The sequence below is a fragment of the Mustela putorius genome, unplaced genomic scaffold, assembly GCF_011764305.1.
Source record: "Mustela putorius furo isolate JIRA1106 unplaced genomic scaffold, ASM1176430v1.1 tig00000151_pilon_pilon_pilon, whole genome shotgun sequence".
NCBI classification, from domain to species: Eukaryota; Metazoa; Chordata; class Mammalia; order Carnivora; family Mustelidae; genus Mustela; species Mustela putorius.
Genome location: NW_025421296.1, coordinates 8767754 through 8787910, shown reverse-complemented (window position 1 = coordinate 8787910; position 20157 = coordinate 8767754). Strand labels below are relative to the sequence as shown.

Here is a 20157-nt window from a genome sequence, read left to right as displayed (position 1 = left end):
AGCTGTTGCTCAGTGGATAGTGAAGTTGATTTCTCAAAACCACACTTACTAGAAATCTCCCTGTGGAGTGTTTGTGGAAGTTACAGGAAGGTGCTGCACCTTGGAACTTGCTGCACATGAGGGGAGTGTTAGGGAAAGCTACACATGGGGAGATGCCTTGTAGGTGGCACCATGCTGAGAAGCTGCTGAATAGTGCTGGGGTTGGTGTTGGTTTTGTGGACTGAAGGAATTGGCTGCTTAAGCAGCTGCTTCCTGCCAGGAGCAAGGTGCTAGGGAAGCAGGTTCTTCAGGAGGCTGGCTGGAGTGGTATACTGGAAACTGGAATGAAAAACCTTATCTCCTCCAGTGTATCTCCAGCTCCCTACACTGACGAACTTCAGCCTCCTGCTAGCTGGCCAGACAGAGCATTATTTAAAGGGCCCACTTCCATTTGCAGAGCCCCCAGGAATGCGTGGATTTGGAGATGATAGGTAGTAAATTGATAGCCAGCTCTAGAACCTCTGATACTCCTATGCTATGCCAATTTGGTATATATTATTTTGTTGGGTTTAAAGAAAGTACCAGATACTCACCTCAAAATTTTCAAATACATATTCTTGTGATACTTTTAGAGAACTTTGTTTTAAATTCTTACATTATTACATAAAAGCCAGTGGTCATTAAAAAACACTGAACACTGTTTAAAATGTAATAATTTCCATCTTATTCCTCAGTCCTTTATTATCTGTATCGTTAATGTGTCCTAAAGATAAAATTACTGTTAGTGATTGGTGTATATTGTTTTTTCTAAATACATATATAAGAATATATCTGTGTGTGTGTGTGTATTTATTTCATAGATATGGTCTAGGAGCCCTTATAGGTTTTTGTTCGGATATAATGCTTTCTCATTTACCAAGCACTTGTGTAAGCTAGGCAAGTCACATAACTGTTCTATTTGATTTTTTAAACTTTTGAAATTAAGGGACTTTTCCTGAAAGGAAAATTTAAGATCTTCAGTGAATATAGTTTGATAGTAGTAGTAAGGAAAGGGGGATGTAGTTTGGTAACCAGTAATCAGTTTTTAGTATAGGCTAGATGTTCATATTTTTCTGTGTTTTGCAATTTAAGTGTTTCTTATTGTGTTAAAAATTTATAGATGTTTGTATGTTTTGCTGTTTTACACATATTATTTAAATTTCAGGGATGCCTTGGTGGCTCAGTTGGTTAAGCGTCTGTCTTGGGCTCAGGTCATGATCCCAAGGTCCTGGGATTCATTTCCACATCTAGCTCCTTGCTCAGCAGGGAGCCTGCCTGCTTCTCCCTCTGCCTGGGGCTCTCCCTGCTTGTGTGCATGTGCTCTCTGACAAATAAAATCTTAAAAAAAAAATCTTTTTTTTTCCAATAAAATTAGAATTACAGGATTTTTTTTTTTTTTCCTTTAGAAAAATCCTGCAAAAATGTCTCTGTACCCATCTCTTGAAGACCTGAAGGTAGACAAAGTTATTCAGGTATGTTCAAGTTGTTTATGTACTTTTCTTCAATATATACAGGGTCCTCATTGTGCTTATAGATGAAGTGAAGCAAAGAACTTAAATAGTAGATGTATCCATTTTTACATTTATACATTTTTCAGTTTATTGATTGCAGACTAAAATTACAGAAAAGCTACAGATTTTTTTGTCACTGAATTAATGGACATGGGATATTATTTCTTTAAAGCTCTTTCAACAAAGATTGATTTTAAGACTAAAATTTAAATTAAATACCATATATTTGAGTTGGTAAAATACACTTCAATTCTCTAGATGGTGATAGTTTTGTTTAAAATTAGTATACATTGTTCTTTCAGATAGGACCTATCTTTAAAAATAATTCTTTGCCTTTACTTTAAAGTTAAAAATTACAAAAATGCTCTTTGAAGTATAAAAGCACCAATGAAAGTGAAGTAATTTATTTCCTCTTAGGTATAAGTAGCAGACAGTTCGTGTATTCATCCTCTTAATCTTTAAATGTTAGATATTACAATTTTTTGTAGTCCTTCGAGTAAGTATTAGCTTTGAAAATAGGTGCTTCTGCTTAAGAAAGTTTGGGAATAGGGGTCAAGTCTGGCTGTTTTGTAAGTTTTAATTCTGTTCATTTGGGGATAATTTGTAGTACTTCAAAGCTGCTTACACTAAGAATCCTTTTACTTGGGGCCTTGGCCCTAGTGTACTCTAAGTAAGATTTACTTCTTAATAATTACTTAATGAGCATAAAAATTTATTACAAACTGGTGATAAGTCTTAAGCAATGTCAAGTATAAACGTGTCTTTTAGGCAAAATGTTGGCTTTTCTAGGGTGAAAACCCCCAGCAATAATAGTGGAATTGTTACATATAGCAGTGATTGGGTAAATATGGGGGGAGATCATGGTGAACACATATTCTACCTCATAAATCCACTGAGGATATTAAAATGTGGTTTGTAAAATCTCTGAAATCTGTTCCTCTCGTAAAGGCTTTGATGCTTCAGTGTTAAGAGGTTTGTTCAGTTACCTTAAATGCTCTATTCTTTCTTCAGTATTTTGTCAGTATTTTTCTCATGGGGTGTTCATCTGAACACACATACTTTGTTTTTAAAAAGCTTTTAACTACAATATGTTGCCTTCATGAATAACAAGCCATCATTATGACCTCAGAGCAATAAATAATAAGGATTTGCAGACATGTGAATGAATGACTAATCTGTTTTCATTCTTTTTTGTTAGTTTTTATAGAATTGAACTATTAAGCATCTGCCTTCAGCTCAGGTTGTGATCTCAGGGTCCTGGGATTGAGCCCCAGTTACACCACAGCAAAGTTGTAGCAGTGAACTGGCAGTTCTCATATTTTGTAAACTATTTTACAAAGGCATTAGGCTGTTGCTTTTAGCATCATAAAATCCCTGAATCTCTATCCATTATGAATCCTTAACAGAAATCTGTGGTAGTTACACCTGTATAAAATAAACTTTTAAGAAACAGTGATGTAGTGGCACCTGGTTGGCTGAGTCGGTTAAGCATCTGCCTTCAGCTCAGGTTATGATTCCTGAGATTGAGCCCTGCATTGGGCTCCTGGCTCCCTGAGGAGCCTGCTTCTTCCTCTTCCTTTGTCTGCCACTCCCCCTGCTTGTGTGCTCACGCTCTCTCTCTCTCTCTGTCAAATAAATAATAAAATCTTAAAAAGAAACAGTGATGTAACAGAGACTCAGTCTTTACTAGTTTCCTAAGACCGTGAGCGTGGCTCCACACACATGCTCTGGCAGTAACTGTGTGCTTCTTGGGGACCTCATTACTTTTTTTTTTAAGTACTTTGAGATTCCACGTAGGTCTGAAATAATATGCTACATTTAATGACATAAAGTCTTTAATTCCTTGATGTACCATCTTTCTGTTTTACTTTTACTACAGATTGCATAATAAATATGACTCTTAGAGAGCTTTCTATATATAGTATTCTTACTTCAGTATTGTTGTACAAGAATAAAAGCAATGAGTGAAAGAATAGAAAATAATAACAAATGTAAAAAGGAACAATTTAAAAAATTAATACATTTTATTATTTTTTTATTCTAGAGAGGAGAGTGAGCAGGGGAGAGGCAGAAATAGAAGAAGAGAGAATCTTAAGCAGACTATATACACTGAGTGCAGAGCAGGACTCGGGGCTTGATTTCATAACCCTGAGGTCATGTACAACCTGAGATGAAAGCAAATCAGGCACTTACTTAACCCACTGCGTTATCCAGGTGCCTCACTACGTTCTGTTTTTTTTATTTTTTTTTTATTTTTTAAGATTTTATTTATTTATTTGACAGCAAGGGAGGGAACACAAGCAAGGGGAGTGGGAGGGGAAGAAGCAGGCTTCCCGCTGAGCAGGGAGCCTGATGGGGCTCGTTCGCAGGACTCTAGGATCATGACTTGAGCCCAAGGCAGATGCTTAATGACTGAGCCACCAGGCGCCCTACATTCTATTTTTTAAAGCAGTTTTAGGTTCATAGCAAAATTGAATGGAAGGCACAGACTTTGCATCCTAATTACCCCTCCCCCAACATATACACACAGTACATCCTCCTCCACTCTTAGTAGTCTCACCTGAGTGGTGCATTTGTTACTTCGGATTAACATACATTAACATGTTATTACCACTCAAAGTCGATAGTTGACATTAGGGTTCACTCTTGGTGTTATATACTTGGTGTTGTTTTGACAAATGTGTAATGACATATAGACACCATTGTAGTACTGTATAGAATGTAGTATCATATAGAAGTCTATTATATAATAGTGCCCTAAAATTTCTTGTCTATTTTTCCCTCCCACTTTACTCATCTCTGGCAACCAACTGATCTTTCTACTCTCTCTCTAGTTTGCCTTTCCCAAAATGTCATACATTTGGAATCATACTATATTCAGGCTTTTCAGATTGGTTTCTTTCACTTAATAATATACATAGAAGTTTCCTCCATTCCTTTTCATGGCTTTATATTTATTTCCTTGGAGTGAAAAAAAAATTTTTTTTTTCCTTAGAGATTATCCAAGAAGTAATCTACTGCCTCCTAGCTCCTTTTAGCTGATATTTGGTGAAAGAACTTTGAAAATTCAGTGTACTTTGAGTTTGTAAACTATTATTTAAAAAATTACAGAGATTTTCATTGCATTTTATTTCAATTTAGAGTGTGACAAATTGTAAAACAATAAATACTTCAGTATGATGTAATACCAAGCATATCAGAACATTTAAAATCCAATGAGGGAAGTAGAATCCAATGCATTTATAGGCCTGCTTACTTAAATTAAGCATACATCACTCCAAGCATCTTTGGGACTACTTTTGTCATTAATTTCAGGGCTAGGCTAAGGTGTAAGTATAAACTTCATTATGTGATCCACATATTTCCAATTAAGTAAAAAGTGATAATAGAGATTGGCCATACAACCAATCTTGTCTCTAAATGATAATGGCTATTTTAGAAAGTCAGACATATCCGTATAGGAAAAAGGATTTTGTCCTGGAATACTTACTATGACATAGGCTATGAAGGCAGCCTGAGGGGAGTTCCTGGCATACTTGAACATGAGTAGCATTTTTATTTTTTTTAAAGATTTTATTTATTTATTTGATAGAGAGAGATCACACCAAGTAGAGAGGCAGACAGAGAGAGGGAAAAGCAGGCTCCTTGCTGAGCTGAGAGCCCTATGAGGGGCTCGATCCCAGGACCCTGAGACCACGACCTGGGCCGAAGGCAGAGGCTTTACCCACTGAGCTACCCAGGCGCCTCATGAGTAGCATTTTGATAAATATACATTACAAGATGATTTTGAAAAATTTGTTCAAAAGTTACAAATTACATTATTTTTATCATTCTTTTATGTCAGTGATAAGGTATTTTTCCTACTTAGTAATTTCTTTTACTTAGTATAGTATATTCCCTTCTTTTAGTTGCTAAAATGAAGATGAGTATTATTTCAGTAGGATATGCTACAGTGGCAAAATATTAGCAGCTTAGCAGGTACTTAAATTTTAGGTGTTTTTTATGTGTTTTATGTGACTTGTATGAATATAGTAGAGCTTTTTTTCTTATGCAAATAAAATATTATTAGACTAGTTAATAAAAAATGAAAAATGTAAAATGTGCAGTCATATTTCACAATGCATTTTGAAAATACTGATTTATTAATTTGTAACACACTATGAAATACTGGCTATATGGGACTTAGTCAAATTTTATGTCCATAGTGTTAAAATATTTAGAATATGAAATGTACTTTAGATTTGCAGATTTTCTTTGAAAAACATGTTGAAGTGTTTAAAATTAAACTATTGTTTAAATTAAAAAAAATTTTTTTTACTTATTTATTTTAGAGAAAGAGCAAGTTCAAGCAGTTGGGGGGAAGGAGCAGAGAGAGAGGGAGAAAGAAAACTTCAGGCAGACTCTGCCCTGAGCAGGAACAGATACAGGACTGGATCTCAGACCCTGAGATAGGACCTCAGCTGAAATCAGGAGTCATTTGCTCAACTGACTGAGCCACCCTGATGCCTCAGAATCAAGTGTTACTGAATAAGACTTCAGTGGTTAAGTTTCTTTTTAGAAGTAATAAACTTGGGGCACCTGGGTGGCTCAGTGAATTGGGCCTCTGCCTTCAGCTCGGGTCATGATCTCAGGGTGCTAGGCTGTAGCCCTACATTGGGCTCTCTGCTCAGTGGGGAGCCTGCTTCCCCCTCTCTCTCCCTGTTTGCCTCTCTGTCCACTTGTGATCTCTGGCTATCAGATAAATAAATAAAATCTTTTAAAAAAAATAAGTACTAAACTTAACTTACAAATCATATAAGACTTTTAAGTAAGTATATATATAGCATTGTTAGAATTTTCTTCTTTTCTTTTTCAGGCTCAGACTGCCTTTTCTGCAAACCCTGGCAACCCAGCAATTTTGTCTGAAGCTTCTGCTCCCATCTCTCAAGATGGAAGTAGGTTTATACTTTGGGTTCATTCTTGAACTGAAAATATTTAAGTCTTCTTTTACTGAAATAGGGAATCCAAGGTTTTTTTAACCTGCAGCATAAAATAATGTGGTTAAAAGTTCTAGTAATAAATAGAAAAAAATGTTTACTTTAAAAAAACCCTTTAATCAAGAAAGTGAACTATGAATATGAAGATAGGTTTTATAACTTAATCAGAATTAAGTAAATTCAGTTAAATACCAACTTATGACTGATTGATTTATGAAGAAACCGTGTATGTGAACTGTGCCCCATGCTACTACTCTTGAACTTCTGAACTGTCCTCCATCATTGGGGGTGAGGGTGGGTTTTAACATTTCCAACCACCTCCTTTGGGGGAGCTTCCCAAATTCGGGAATCTTTATTAGGTCTCCATATACTTCTGGTTCCTTTTCCTTCTAAGTTTATAGGGAATTAGGACAGAGCCCTTAAATAATATGACTTAAGATAAAAAAAGTATCAAATAGGGTTTTATAGCCAGATATAACTATTGGTAACATTCTTTTAGAAAATTCATTTTAAGTGACAAATCATGTAAAAAAGAACATTTGGAAATACTACATAATTGCGCTACTAAGTTAAGTACCGTTAATATTTAAATATACTGTTTCTAAGATTTCATTGGAGTGTGGTTAACTTTTCTTAAAATGGTAAGATACTAAATATAAATACACTTTTACAAGCCTTCAATTTTTTTTTATTGTAGTTCAGAGGAATCATTTCATAGCAGCATTTATTAAATGAGTTGTAAAGTTGCTGACTTGACAATAAACATTTTAGTCTGATCTGAGGTAGAGAATCAGTGGCATGCTTATGAAATTCTTAATCAAAATAGGTTTATTTTAGGAAAAAAGAAAGGCAAGATAATTTATTTGGAAGAATTATTTCCATCTTGACTATTTAAACTTTCTGTATTTCATGTTTCTAATTACCATTACAGAGATAAGGAGACGATTTTCCAAATTGCTTATTTAGATTCATTCTAGCTTTTATAAAATACATGTAATTTTTTAACACAAGTAGAAGCCCATAATAACAACAGTGTTCATTTTAAATATTCTAATTTTTAATTCATTCATATTAGATCTCTATCCTAAATTGTATCCGGAGCTCTCCCAGTACATGGGCCTGAGTTTAAATGAAGAAGAAATCCGTGCAAATATGGCCGTGGTCCCTGGAGCACCAGTTCAGGGGGTACGTATACTGTACTTAATTTTGAATTGTATAAAATCATATTTTAGACATAGACAAAAGCTCTCCTCTTCATGACCAACTCACAGATTTATAACTTTAGCATTGCTCTCTCTTTCTAATTTTAGACTGCCTTCTGGATATCACTTCTTAATGATTTACATTCTTTAAACCTTTTGCCACTCTTCTAATTTATTAGGAATTAAAGATTTATTATGACTATTCCATTCTCCTTAGTCTTCTGCATTTAGTCAGTTACTAAGACCTAGTGATTCTGTCCTCCCCATGTTTCTTGTATTCACTTTATCCATTCCAGTCCTACTGTAACCCTCTTCTGGATTTCTGTACTTACAACCTAGATTATCACAGTCATCTCTTAAATTTTCTCTAGTAACTTCATAATGGCAAACAGTACTAAGCTACTGCTAAGTTAATCTTTCTGAAGTATAGGTCTGTCATATCTTTTTTTTTGCTCATAATCTTTTAACATTCCAAAGTCTAAAGCTTCCTATAAAAGACCCCCAAATTCTAGGCTTTAAAATATGATGTATCCCTTAACAGCCTCCTTGTTGGAAGGCCATGACATTTTATAGTACTTATTATAAATATAATGAAAACATGAAGGTCAGGGTCAATAGCTATCTCATTGCCATAACCCCAGTGCTTAATACAGTACCTAGTATTACTTACCAAATGTTATTGAAAACTTGCTTTTATTAGTCAGGGCCCATTTGGTAGACAGTAGGTATGTCAACAGAAATAATTTTAAGAAATTAGGCAAAAAGGTTGAAGAATTAAAAAACGCAGGCATGGAAGACAGATGTAATTGCAGAAAGTTGCTTCTTCTTCTAGGACTGGAGTGACATAGGGAAGAATTTAGAGTTTTTAGAACCTAAAAGCTTGGGGGAAGGGCCCTTTGGAGCTGGGCTTCATCACACCTTAGAGGAGTAGACACTGCTGTCAGTACTGGTACCTCTGAGAGGTTGCAAGCAAGGCTGGTTCTGGAAGTGTGGTAGTAAAAGCTGGAGAATGGAATCAACTGCTTCCATCAGGGTTAAGGGTGAGGCCCAGGCAGAGCAATTCTTGGTAAAATTTAGGTTTCTGCCCACTTTCTGTTAAGGGGGACCCTATGATAACCATTTTAAGCTTTGCTGGTCACACATGGTTTCTGTTGCGTATTCTTGTTTTTGTTTCTTTTGTTTGCTTATATTTTAGAAATACAGAAGTAATTTTTAACCCAGGGGTATACAAAACTAAGCCAATTACCTCTGCTATAATGGAGTAGTCCTACCCTTATGCCAAGATGTGGCAGTGCCAGTTACCATAGCCGTCTCTGGGCAGTGGCCTGTGGTATCAGTTACTGTGCAATATTAATTACCCCTTAGTATTCACATTCCCAGCTGAATATTTTTGATGTAAAGACAAAGTATAAAGTTCACTGCTATGAAAAATTCATGTATTTACAGCAAAGGAGGTATGGAGGAACAAAAAAATGTTATTTACAGAAAATTTACAGGTACAATCAAAGAAGGAAGTTATGGCTACTGGGATTCTTATTTTGATAACTGTTCATGAGGCTGTAGTTAGTATTATGATTCCCTTTGTCTATTATACATTTTTTTTTCCTAAACATATAATGTTTTTTTATCCCCAGGGGTACAGGTCTGTGAATGGCCAGGTTTACATACTTCACAGCACTCACCATAGTACATACCCTCCCAGTGTTATTATACATTCTTTATCCCATTTGCCCTCAAGACCACCTTGAGCTGGTCTTTTCTTAATACCTCGTGGGGTGACCTAAACCATTTTGAAGTGTCATTATCTCCTTCTTAAGCATCTTGCTTTTTCTCTAGTTTTTGTTACTGATTCTCTTAACTGTTTCCATGTAGTGAATTTTTCTTTTTTTTTTTTTTTTTTTTTTTTTTTTAAAGATTTTATTTATTTATTTGACAGAGAGAGATCACAAGTAGGCAGAGAGGCAGGCAGAGAGAGAGAGAGGAGGAAGCAGGCTCCCTGCTGAGCAGAGAGCCCGATGCGGGGCTCGATCCTAGGACCCTGAGATCATGACCTGAGCCGAAGGCAGAGGCTTAATCCTCTGAGCCACCCAGGCGCCCCCATGTAGTGAATTTTTCATTTCACCTACTGTATTTTTCTTCTCTAGATGTTTCATCTGGCTTTAAGTCCTTGAGCATACTGCACAAATTTATAGTAACTGTTTTAAAATCCCAGTTTGCTAATTTTCTGATCTGTTATTTCTGAATAACAGATTTTTCTCTTTATTGTAGATTACATTTTCCTGTTTGTTCACATGCCACCAATTCTTTTTAAATCAGAATGGGACACTGAATCTTACATTTTTAGGTGCTGGATTATGTCTTTAAAGAGTGTCAGCACTTGTTCTGGCAAGGAGTTAAGTTACATGTACATCAGTTTGGTCCTTCCGAGGCTTGATTTTACACGTCGTTAGGGTAGGTCTGAAGCTGCCTTTATTGTAGGGTTATCGTACCCCCATTACTCAAGATGGGTGTCCCCTTGGGTTCTCTGCTGAAGGCCCTGGGTGTTCAGTGAGCACACCGCTTTTGCTCATAGAACCTTGGATATCTCCCAACCCTGTGTGATCTGCAGGAAGGTTCAGCTTATAGCTTCCTGCATGTACTTTGCCTGGCCTCTGGAGCTTTACCTCACAGATACAGAGATTAGTATTTAGCAGAGGGTTCCAGGAGACCTGTACATAGATTTCTGGAGCTTTTTCTCTGTATAGCTTAGCTCTCTTTTTTATGGGACTCATCCCTGAAAATTCTTGCTGTTTTACATGCTGCTTCAGCCTTTCTGATTTTTGTCTCCTCAGCTTAGAAGAGCACAATGCTTTGCTTGAGATTTGTACTTCTGTGTTCTAGTCCAGATAGTGGTCTGGGTAGAAGGCCAGGTGATGAAAAGGGCTCACCTCACGTTTCTTTTCTGTCAGGGATTACTGCCCTACCTTGCCCAATACCCAATGTTCAAAAATTTTTGCCTTCTATTTTTCCAAATTTTTAGTTCTTTATAGCAGGAGGGTAAGCCTGGCTCTATTACGACTATAAGCAGAAGTCTGTTACTGTTTTTAATTAATTTTACTGTTGAACATGGAAGACCTAAAGGGCACCTCAGAGAACCTCCAGGATTCCAAATATAGTCTAGAATCCATTATCTAGTAGCGACCCAGTTTCTTCTTGGTAACTAGAATTAATCACACTAGCCTTTTCAGTAATCTCCTCTTGCCTATTCAGTGGCATATAAAATCTAAAACATTCAGTTGATGATCTTCTAATTCAGGGGAAGCGTGTTCCCCAGTGGAGTCCTTCCTCCCTCTTAAATAAGACCTTCACACACCTGTCGGGACAGGATGCAAAAGTTTTGTGTGTGTTTACATATAACAGTGAGAGGAACCATTCCCATTGCCACACCTTGGTTGATACCTTTTATTTGGGCCTTGGAAGAAACTGCATCATGTATTTCATTGCTCATTCAAAGCATATATTTTTATCCTTTAAGGTAAAACCCCTTTCAGTGTGTTGTCTCCCGCGGCACCGTGAATGAGTAGAGATGACAATCAGTAGCTTAAGAACCGACACATTCCCGGCACTGTGCCAGGTGTGGTAGATACTGTAGTGAACCACAGCAGTGCCCCCTTCCCCAGGACACACACTAGTGAAAGTCATATTGTAGACAAATAATAAACCAGTGCTTATGACATGAACCAAGTGGAAGAAGAGTAAGTGAATAAAATGCTAGGGCTATATTTTGACATAGGGAGCATATATGTTCTCCCTGAGGGGTTGACATATGAATAGAGAACTGAGTGAAACGAGGGAATAAGGCATGTGAATGTCCGGTGGGAAAACATTCTGTACAGTATAGACAGAACCTGAAGGCTTTCAGGCAGAAATGAACTTAGTGGACTTGAGACTAGATGTGTGTGACTAGCAGAGGAAACAAGGCAGGACATGGCAGTAGATGGCATTGGAGTGGTAGTGGGGACCAGGTGCTCTCTGGCCTTGTAAACCATGGTGTAAGGAATTGGGATAGAGTGGTCTGATCATAATGATTTCTTCATTTCTTTCTTTCTTTCTTTCTTTTTTTTTTTTGTAATAGATTTCTGTGCTTGCTCTGTGGAGAATCAGGAAGATGATCTAGGTTATTTTAGTAGCCTTTGCCAGAAATAGTTGCATGGGGAAAGGGGACAGTGGTAATGTGGTGCTGGTCATAAGGAAGAACACCTAGAAAGTCAGGTACTTAAAAATACTGCTGGAAAAAATATTTTCCAAAAGTAAAACCCACTCCAAAGCCCCCTCAACACTTTGTTCTGTATTCCACCTAAACTAAATAATTCATTTGCTAAATAAAGTTTTTCTGTTTCTATCCCATTACCTGTTTTTCCTCTGTTTCTTATAGCTGTAGTCATTTCTATTTTGAACTTTGTAATCTCACAAGTAATACTTCCTGGCATTGCGTTCTGATTTCTAGTGTAATTGTGTGTGTACATTATTCCTGTTAGACTATCAGCTTTAGAATATGCTATCATAATGAATTCTGAACAAAAATTTGCCGCCTCTAGTGATTATGTAGTTGAAGTTCCTCTTTCCCCTATTATTGCTGCTTTGAGCATCACAGTTCTTAGGTAGGTCAGAGGTTTTTTTGACAGATTCCAGTGAAGAAGTCTTTGATTAGCTCTTCCCTCACTATCTTTTTGGTTGAGAAAAGAGGTTCACTTAAAAAAGCAGTTTTGATTAAGAAAACGAGAAAATTGGCAGCATGGTACCTGCCATGCTTCCCTCGTATAGCTGTTCTTGGTCAGTCTGGTTTGTGCATATAATTGGTTAATCCATACATGTTCATTACAGAGAACGAGAAATGTGTTATCCTGTCTTATGTGTGTCAGCACTCATGTAAACATGCAGTTTTAATTCTCACAGTGGCACTGTGAGGTAAGAAGGTTCCTCCTTTTAAAGAAATGCTGAAAGTCAGTAGATGGCTAATAAAGATCAGACCCTCTGGAAAATGTTGTGTGAGTTTCCGAAGTTTGATAAGGCCTTTAAGCTCAAGGATAATACATTTGAGTGGAGATAAGCCAAAGTATACAGGAAGCAAATACTAGTGAATTCAGAAGGTAAGTCATTGAATCTATTGGAGGTGATAAATTTCCTTAAGAATTAGTAAATAAGGGGCGTCTGGGTGGCTTAGATGGTTGAGCACCTGCTGCTTTCCCCCTGCTTCTGCCTCTCTTCCCTCCCTGCTTATGCGCTCTCTCTCTCTCTCAAATGAATAAATAAAATCTTTAAAAAAAAAAAAAGAATGAATAAAAACTAGGTCCTTTTTGGGTAAATCAGACTTTATCTGAGGGTAACAGTATGCAGATTACTTTTTGGGAAACCACAACTGAGTATATTTGAGTTAATTAAAATGTTTCTAAGTATTGACACATTGTGTGTGTTTTTATTAGCAGTTGGTGGCAAGACCTTCTAGTATGAACTATATGGTGGCTCCTGTAACTGGTAATGATGTTGGAATTCGTAGAGCAGAAATTAAGCAAGGGATTCGTGAAGTCATTTTGTGTAAGGATCAAGATGGAAAAATTGGGCTCAGGCTTAAATCAATAGATAATGTAAGTGTTTTTCATTCTATTTCAGTTTGTCCAAATAGCTTGGATATTAAGTGATCACTGTTAGAATAATTTACAGTGAGAATGTTCATGAATTACAATACTGAATTTATAATCAAGATCATTTTAAATCTGCTAACTTAAAATTTTCTACTTGGAGATGCCTTATTGTGAAGAGGCAGGTTGGTACTTCATTACCTTTAATGAATTTTTTTTTTGAGTCTTCTGGAATAAAGTTCACTGGGCTTCATGTATTATAACGTAGTTTCTACAAGTAAAATTATGGTATTCAAATAGGGCATCGTATATGATGTTAAGAGACTGACCAGTGAGAATTGGTGTCCATTAATGGTGTGTATTTTTAAATTAAATAATGATCATTTAACTTGTGAAGTGGGTTTGCAGGTTTATTATTTCCATCCTTCATTTTGATTTAATGGGTCATTTTTTGGAGTAAAAGTGATTTTCTAATTAGGGCAGCTTTTCCTTTACCTTTGTAATTACTCTCCCTCTTCACCTCACCATACTGAAGAAATTAAATAGGGTTATTCTCCTAGGAGGCATTTAGGATTGTTCGGGATGTGCTGAGTCTTTATTCCGATTTGTGGTTTTAGGTATTACCTCTTGGATTCCTTATTAATCTTAAGTCTTGTTAGCTCAGTGTATCCAGCTTTTTCACACAGAAAATGACAGTGAGTATCCCATACTGGTAAATGGCTGAGGCTGATCTTAGCAGGAAGCCCCAACCCAGATTGCCTACCCAGAGAGCTGAGGGCATCAGTGGTCCTGACTTTACCGCTCTCCCTCCCTTTTCAGTGAGTAATATATGCTGCCCATCTGCCAGGATTTCTCCTTTGCTCCATCCTTTGTCTTAAAAGACAAGACACTCTTCATAGGCCCCTAGCTCCAATGCAGTTACCCCTGCAGTGGATTTCTCCATTTGGCCAAGACTCAATTGCTCTGACCATTTTACATGGTGCCTCTGGTTTTCAGTACTTCCCTGAAGTAAACTGTAAGACATAGGACATGTCTGACCCAACCTAGGAGGATAGAAAGGGTCCACCTTTGTAGATGCTTTCATATTTTACCAACTTTACTCTTTATACTTTTACATTTTCTTCAACATCTGAGATTGGGAGTTTATAGAAGGATAAATATCCACGTGGATTTAGTTCTTCGTCGACTGAACTTGAGTTTTCTATATTTCATAGTGGATTCCTTCTAAGTACAAGTGGTATTGAATGTACCCACCTTTTTAGGCTGTTAAATAAACTCTAGTCTTATTTATCTAATTTAGCAAATGGGTTAAGGAGTCCTTCAGTTGTAAGGAGATTTATGACCTTACACTAAATTATCATTTTTTAAACTAAAAGAAATCATGAAATTTCTAACCGTTAGACTCACTTTCCCTCTAAACAAAAACCATGTGGTAGTACCTCTTTTGTATTCTACCAGACTTATAGAAGCTTATATTTATTATGGCAACCCTACTTTATTTTCCTTAGACTTTTTATTCCAAGACAAAGGGGATGATTAAGGTTGGTCAGGTGGGTGGTGGGTCATGATTTGAGGTTGGAATTACTAGTGAGATATTATATATTTGCCTTAATTCTTGGGGTCACTGTCTTGATAAAATTTTCAGTTTCCTTTTTGAGAGTAACAACATATATTCATGTAGTTTCTCTCTCTCTTTACTAGAGTAGATTCCTAACTTTCCAGCATTTTTAAACAATATCATAACAGTGGTAAGTGACCAAAGTTATTTTATTATTCTCTAGGGCATATTTGTTCAGCTGGTCCAGGCAAATTCTCCAGCCTCATTGGTTGGTCTGAGATTTGGGGACCAAGTACTCCAGATCAATGGGGAAAACTGTGCAGGCTGGAGCTCTGATAAAGCACACAAGGTACTCAAACAGGCTTTTGGAGAGAAGATTACTATGACTGTTCGTGACAGGTAAGTTGACGAGACAGTTCAAATGGAGATTCAAGACTCGTTTTCCATTTTCTTGGGCTTTTAAAATTCTGTGGATATAATACTTTGATGCAGAAGATTATCACCTTACTGATCAGCCTTATAATCTGTCAATTTGTGTGTTGCAGATTCTTCTTACATACTTTTCTTTTTAAAGATCACAAGTAGGCAGAGAGGCAGGGAGAGAGGGAGAGAGGAAGAGGAAGCAGGCTCCCTACAGAGCAGAGAGCCTGATGTGGGGCTTGGTCCCAGGACCCCAGGATCATGATCTGAGCCGAAGGCAGAGGCTTTAAGCCACTGAGCCACCCAGGCACCCCATAGTTTTTGTGGGTTTTTGTGTGTGTGTGTGTGTGTGTGTGTGTGGTGTTTTTTTTGCATTCTGGTTTTGTATAGATCTTATTTCAGAGCTTACAAAATTCATCCTCTAAGACGTTACTTTCTGTCTCTCTAGATCATAAAAAACGAATCTTAGAAAAGTTAGCAGGATGGTATCTCTGGCCTTGCTTCCCAGTTTGCTGCTTAAACATCCGGCATAGGATGGACACAGACAGTGCCAGGGTTCCTGCACAACTCCCAAGTGGTGTAGGAGTTCTAAAAACCAAATCTGGCTTTTTTGGATGACTATAGTCTCTCTACTTGTCAAAGTGGGAAGATAGAATATTTTATTTAGCAGTTAGTTTATAACCTAAACATTTAGGTGCATGAAGTAAGGGCCTTTATTTTCTTGCACCGTAATAAGTGTTAAGTTACAGTTAGCTTTTGGATTTTTATTCTTCTTAGTTAAACTTAGGTTTTATATAACCTTGTTTCCAGTTTCTCACACATGGTAGGTATTTTTAGTAAACATTTTGTAGATGAGTACCGAATTTACCTTATATCTAAGGAAACTTTAAAAGAGTAACTTGGACCAATAGGAAGAAGGACATTTTTAATTTAATCCATTATGTTTACAGGCCCTTTGAACGGACAGTTACCATGCATAAGGATAGTACTGGACATGTTGGCTTTATCTTTAAAAATGGAAAGATAACATCCATAGTGAAAGATAGTTCTGCAGCCAGAAATGGTCTTCTCACAGAACATAACATCTGTGAAGTCAATGGGCAGAATGTCATTGGGCTGAAGGTAAGGAATAGAACTCGTGTCTTGTGCTGAAGTTTTATTTTAGCAACTGTCTTTTCCATTTGTTTGTTTCAATGGTATTTTCATCTTGACCCCCAAAATAGAAACTCAGTGGGGAGATGGGTGATGGGAACCTGGGGCTCTGGCTGTGCTCTCAGGCCAAAGGAATTACTTAAGGCTGTTTGGAATTAACATTCCTATAGCAAAGGGCTTGACTCTATGAACTTAGAAGTCCCTTGAACTAGAATTTTGTAGAGATGTAGGCATTGAAGATTTTGGTGACATTCTGAATGAATGATTGCTCAGCTTTTTCAACCCAGGAATGGTAGAAAATGAGTAGTACTTTCTGTTTGTATTCGTACCTTGTTTTTTTCCTCTATAGATTCCTATTTTAAGGTATAAAGGTTTTCATTAAGATGTGTTCATGTCATAAACTTGGTTAACACTGCACCATTTAACTGAGGGGTAGTATTGTTAGAAAAATTATTTCATCATAGTAATGAAAAGATGATTCTTTAAGCTAAAATATTTACTCAGTTTACATAGCAATTTTGTTTCCATCTATAAAATTGTGATTCTATAGAATTAAACTTGGTAAAAGAAACTGGAAACTAGCCCAGAACACTGTAATGGTACATACTGAGCTATAGCATAGCTGCTTAGTTGCATTTGAGATGCAAGGGTCAGACTTTAGAGATCTTAGCGAGATGTTAGAAGACATACATATTTACCAAGAATAACATACTTTCATATTTTGAAATAAAGCCTTAATAATTTTTATTACATGTTTCCAACAGGATTCTCAAATTGCAGACATACTGTCAACATCTGAGACTGTAGTTACTATTACAATCATGCCTGCTTTTATCTTTGAACATATTATTAAACGGTAAGTATACAGTACTTCAATTAGATTCTTACGGTTTTCCGAGTTAAAGGTACATTGCTTATATTAAGTCTCAAATCTTTGGTTCTTTTACTTAAGGGATGACATGGTATTTACCTAGAAATCTGAAGTTACTTATTTAAATCAGAGGAATTGGTAGGTGAGGACGATCTCTCACAACTTTGCAAGTACTGAATAAAATACACCATACACTTCTGAAATGTTGAAATTTTCTAGTTGGAAAGAGGTATATGAGTAAAAGTGGGCAGGCTTTCCTTTTAGCTTTCAGTAAAATGGACTGCAGTTGCACTCTGCCTACAGCTTCTCTGCTCAGTAGAAATCTGTTCTGGTGGTTCATGTTGGAGAATTCTTGTCTGTGGGATGTTAGGAGTAATGCTTTTGTTCTGAGAGCATCTGCGGAGGTAGGTAGAGGCATGCAGGGGTGTGGGTGCTAGGATGGGCCTCAGGACAAGAGGTTTGTACACCTCTGAGTGGGGAACAGAAGAGAGGCATCAAGTGGTGTTACCTTCCCTAGAACTTTTAAAATCCTGGCTTCTATCATAGCTGTTTTTGCCAAGCCAACTTAGCTCCTTCTTTCAGAATCTATCTTGCCTGTGGAAATAAGATTTCAAAGATTAAAAACACAAGATCTTAATAAAATTTTTCAGTTTCTGGGTAGAAAGAAAAGGGAAGTGTTACAGTCAAGACTGCTTGCTCTCAAGTTCTCTTAAAACAGTGACAGGTTCCCCCTTACCATGTCCCTCCCAGTTCATAACATTGTTGTCATTTTCCTTGTTTTTAGTCATCAGCTTTAATATATGAGGACTTACTTGTATCTTATCTAACTTTTCTAGCGAAGGTGCAGATAGTGTTTCACCCTGGCTATATTTGCAAACAGATGGATTTCCCCTGAGACTAGATTTCCCCTGACACTCCTAGGTCTGAACTCATGTAAAACAAAAACAAAAACCCTTCCCTTTCCCCACAGTCCCACTTGATGCTAGCAAGTGCTGAATTTGAATGGGCATTTTTTTGGATTAGCATAGCCTTTTTGAAAAAAGAAACCCAAACCACACTGTTTAATAAAGTTACTCTCTCATAGGATGGCACCAAGCATTATGAAAAGCCTGATGGATCATACCATTCCTGAGGTTTAAAAGTCATGGCGCAATGGAAACTTCACTGAACTCCAGTTTACTTCTTGGGCAACTTAACTTTATATTATGCACATGAAGCTTTCTAGGAGCCAGAGAGCATATGCTGCATGAAGACCTTTCTATCTTACATTATGGCTGGGAATCTTACTGTTCTGATTGGATATCTTGTTCACACTTCAAGATCATTGTAGCCTTATCCTGGTTTTACTGATGTGAAACTTTGGACAGATTTTAACTGATTTTCATAGAGTAGTTTCTCTACTGGAAACCCAATGCTTTTACAAGCCATTATGATTAGAATGACTGATACAGGCTTAGCTCTGTGTTAGAACCAGTCACCTTTATCTTACATATCAAGTAGTGCTGTTCATATTACTTTAGTTCTATGGTATAATTGCATTTTTAATGTGTAACCATAGTACATGTAGAATGACTGCTTTTGATGTTTTTTTAGTTCTGTGTGAGTGTGTGTGCGTGTAAAATACCAATTAAGTACACTGGTTTCATTCCATGTAAGCATTATACAGTGTATGTAGGTTGCTAGAGATTGTGTTGATCATCATTTAATTAGAACTACCTTTACTTAATACGCTTCAACTGTCGCCTTAACTGTGTTAAGCATCTAGAATAAAAGCCAAAATATAACTATTGCTGCCTTTCTAAAACCCAAAATGCAGTTCTGTGTTAAACTGAAATGTACACTAGCCCAGAACAATGTAATGGTACATACTGAGCTATAGCATAGCTGCTTAGTTGCATTTGAGATTTTCTAGTCAGTTGTGTAATGGAAATTTCTTTCTTCTAAAACTTACCGGTATTACTTTCTGAGAAATGATTCACTATATATTAAATGTAAAAATTCTTATACCAAATAGGATAAAGTTTTGACTCCCTTTATTCATTTGTAGATTAAGTGGAATAATACTTAATTTTGTCTTTAATATTCTGTGACCTCACTACTTTGGGGTGGTCTTAGGATGTTTCCCAGGTAATCTGTTCCATTTCCTGACCCCTCCCTACAAAATGGAAGTGACACTTTATCCTGATTTTTTTTCTTTATGGTTTATGCCTATTTCTTCTTAATTAAATATGTATAAATAAAGTGGACTTTTAGTCTGTTGCATCATTTGAAAGCATCAGTGCCCTTCACCAAACTTTTGCATGACTTAGAGAATGGGTGCATGAAGTTCACAACTTGGGCCTGTGGGAATCGTCTCCTGCAGCAGTGAGCATCCAGAGGCCCTGAGAAAAGCTGTCTGTGCCGAGAGAGCAGGTGTGTCAAGAAGAGTGCTTCCACCTGGGAACCGCGGTTGGCCAGCCTGCACACTTACGGCTGAGCATCAGGAACTCAACAGAGGCCATGGGTGCTCTTTGCAATACCTGAGACCAAGTCATGTCCAATGACACTTAAAACTGACTTTGAAAACTATTACTCTGGGTCATTTTCCCCCCATATCATACAGCCTACAAAATAAAACTCCTACAGCCTTTAAAAGCATTGTCATAATATAAAAGGAGGTCAGTAGTGTGGCTTTACAGCTTACCTTGTTGAAATTTGGAAAAGCACACCAAACAGGGTTTCCCGGTTTACCTACCTAATTTCCTAGATGTGAGTCAGGATGGTTCCAAAAATGTAAGAATGAATGACATTCATGACATTTTATGGTTTTCTAGAAGGAACCATACTTGAAG

General features: G+C 36.9%; 1 protein-coding gene across 2 annotated transcripts in view; it reads left to right on the top strand.

The window, feature by feature from the left end:
- LOC101674007 (syndecan binding protein) overlaps positions 1-19572 on the top strand; it is a 37853-nt gene extending 18281 nt beyond the window's left edge. Inside the window, exons 2-9 of one of the 2 annotated variants that reach the window (XM_045075765.1) lie at positions 1425-1490; positions 6385-6463; positions 7581-7690; positions 13173-13331; positions 15107-15282; positions 16254-16425; positions 17220-17311; positions 18411-19572. In XM_045075765.1, coding sequence (XP_044931700.1) covers positions 1440-1490; positions 6385-6463; positions 7581-7690; positions 13173-13331; positions 15107-15282; positions 16254-16425; positions 17220-17311; positions 18411-18465 — 894 coding nt within the window. In that variant the 5' untranslated portion in view covers positions 1425-1439 and the 3' untranslated portion in view covers positions 18466-19572. Of the gene's footprint in view, positions 1-1424; positions 1491-6384; positions 6464-7580; positions 7691-13169; positions 13332-15106; positions 15283-16253; positions 16426-17219; positions 17312-18410 lie in introns of both variants that reach the window. The other variant, XM_045075764.1, reaches the window with a different exon arrangement.
- Positions 19573-20157: the final 585 nt, after the last annotated feature.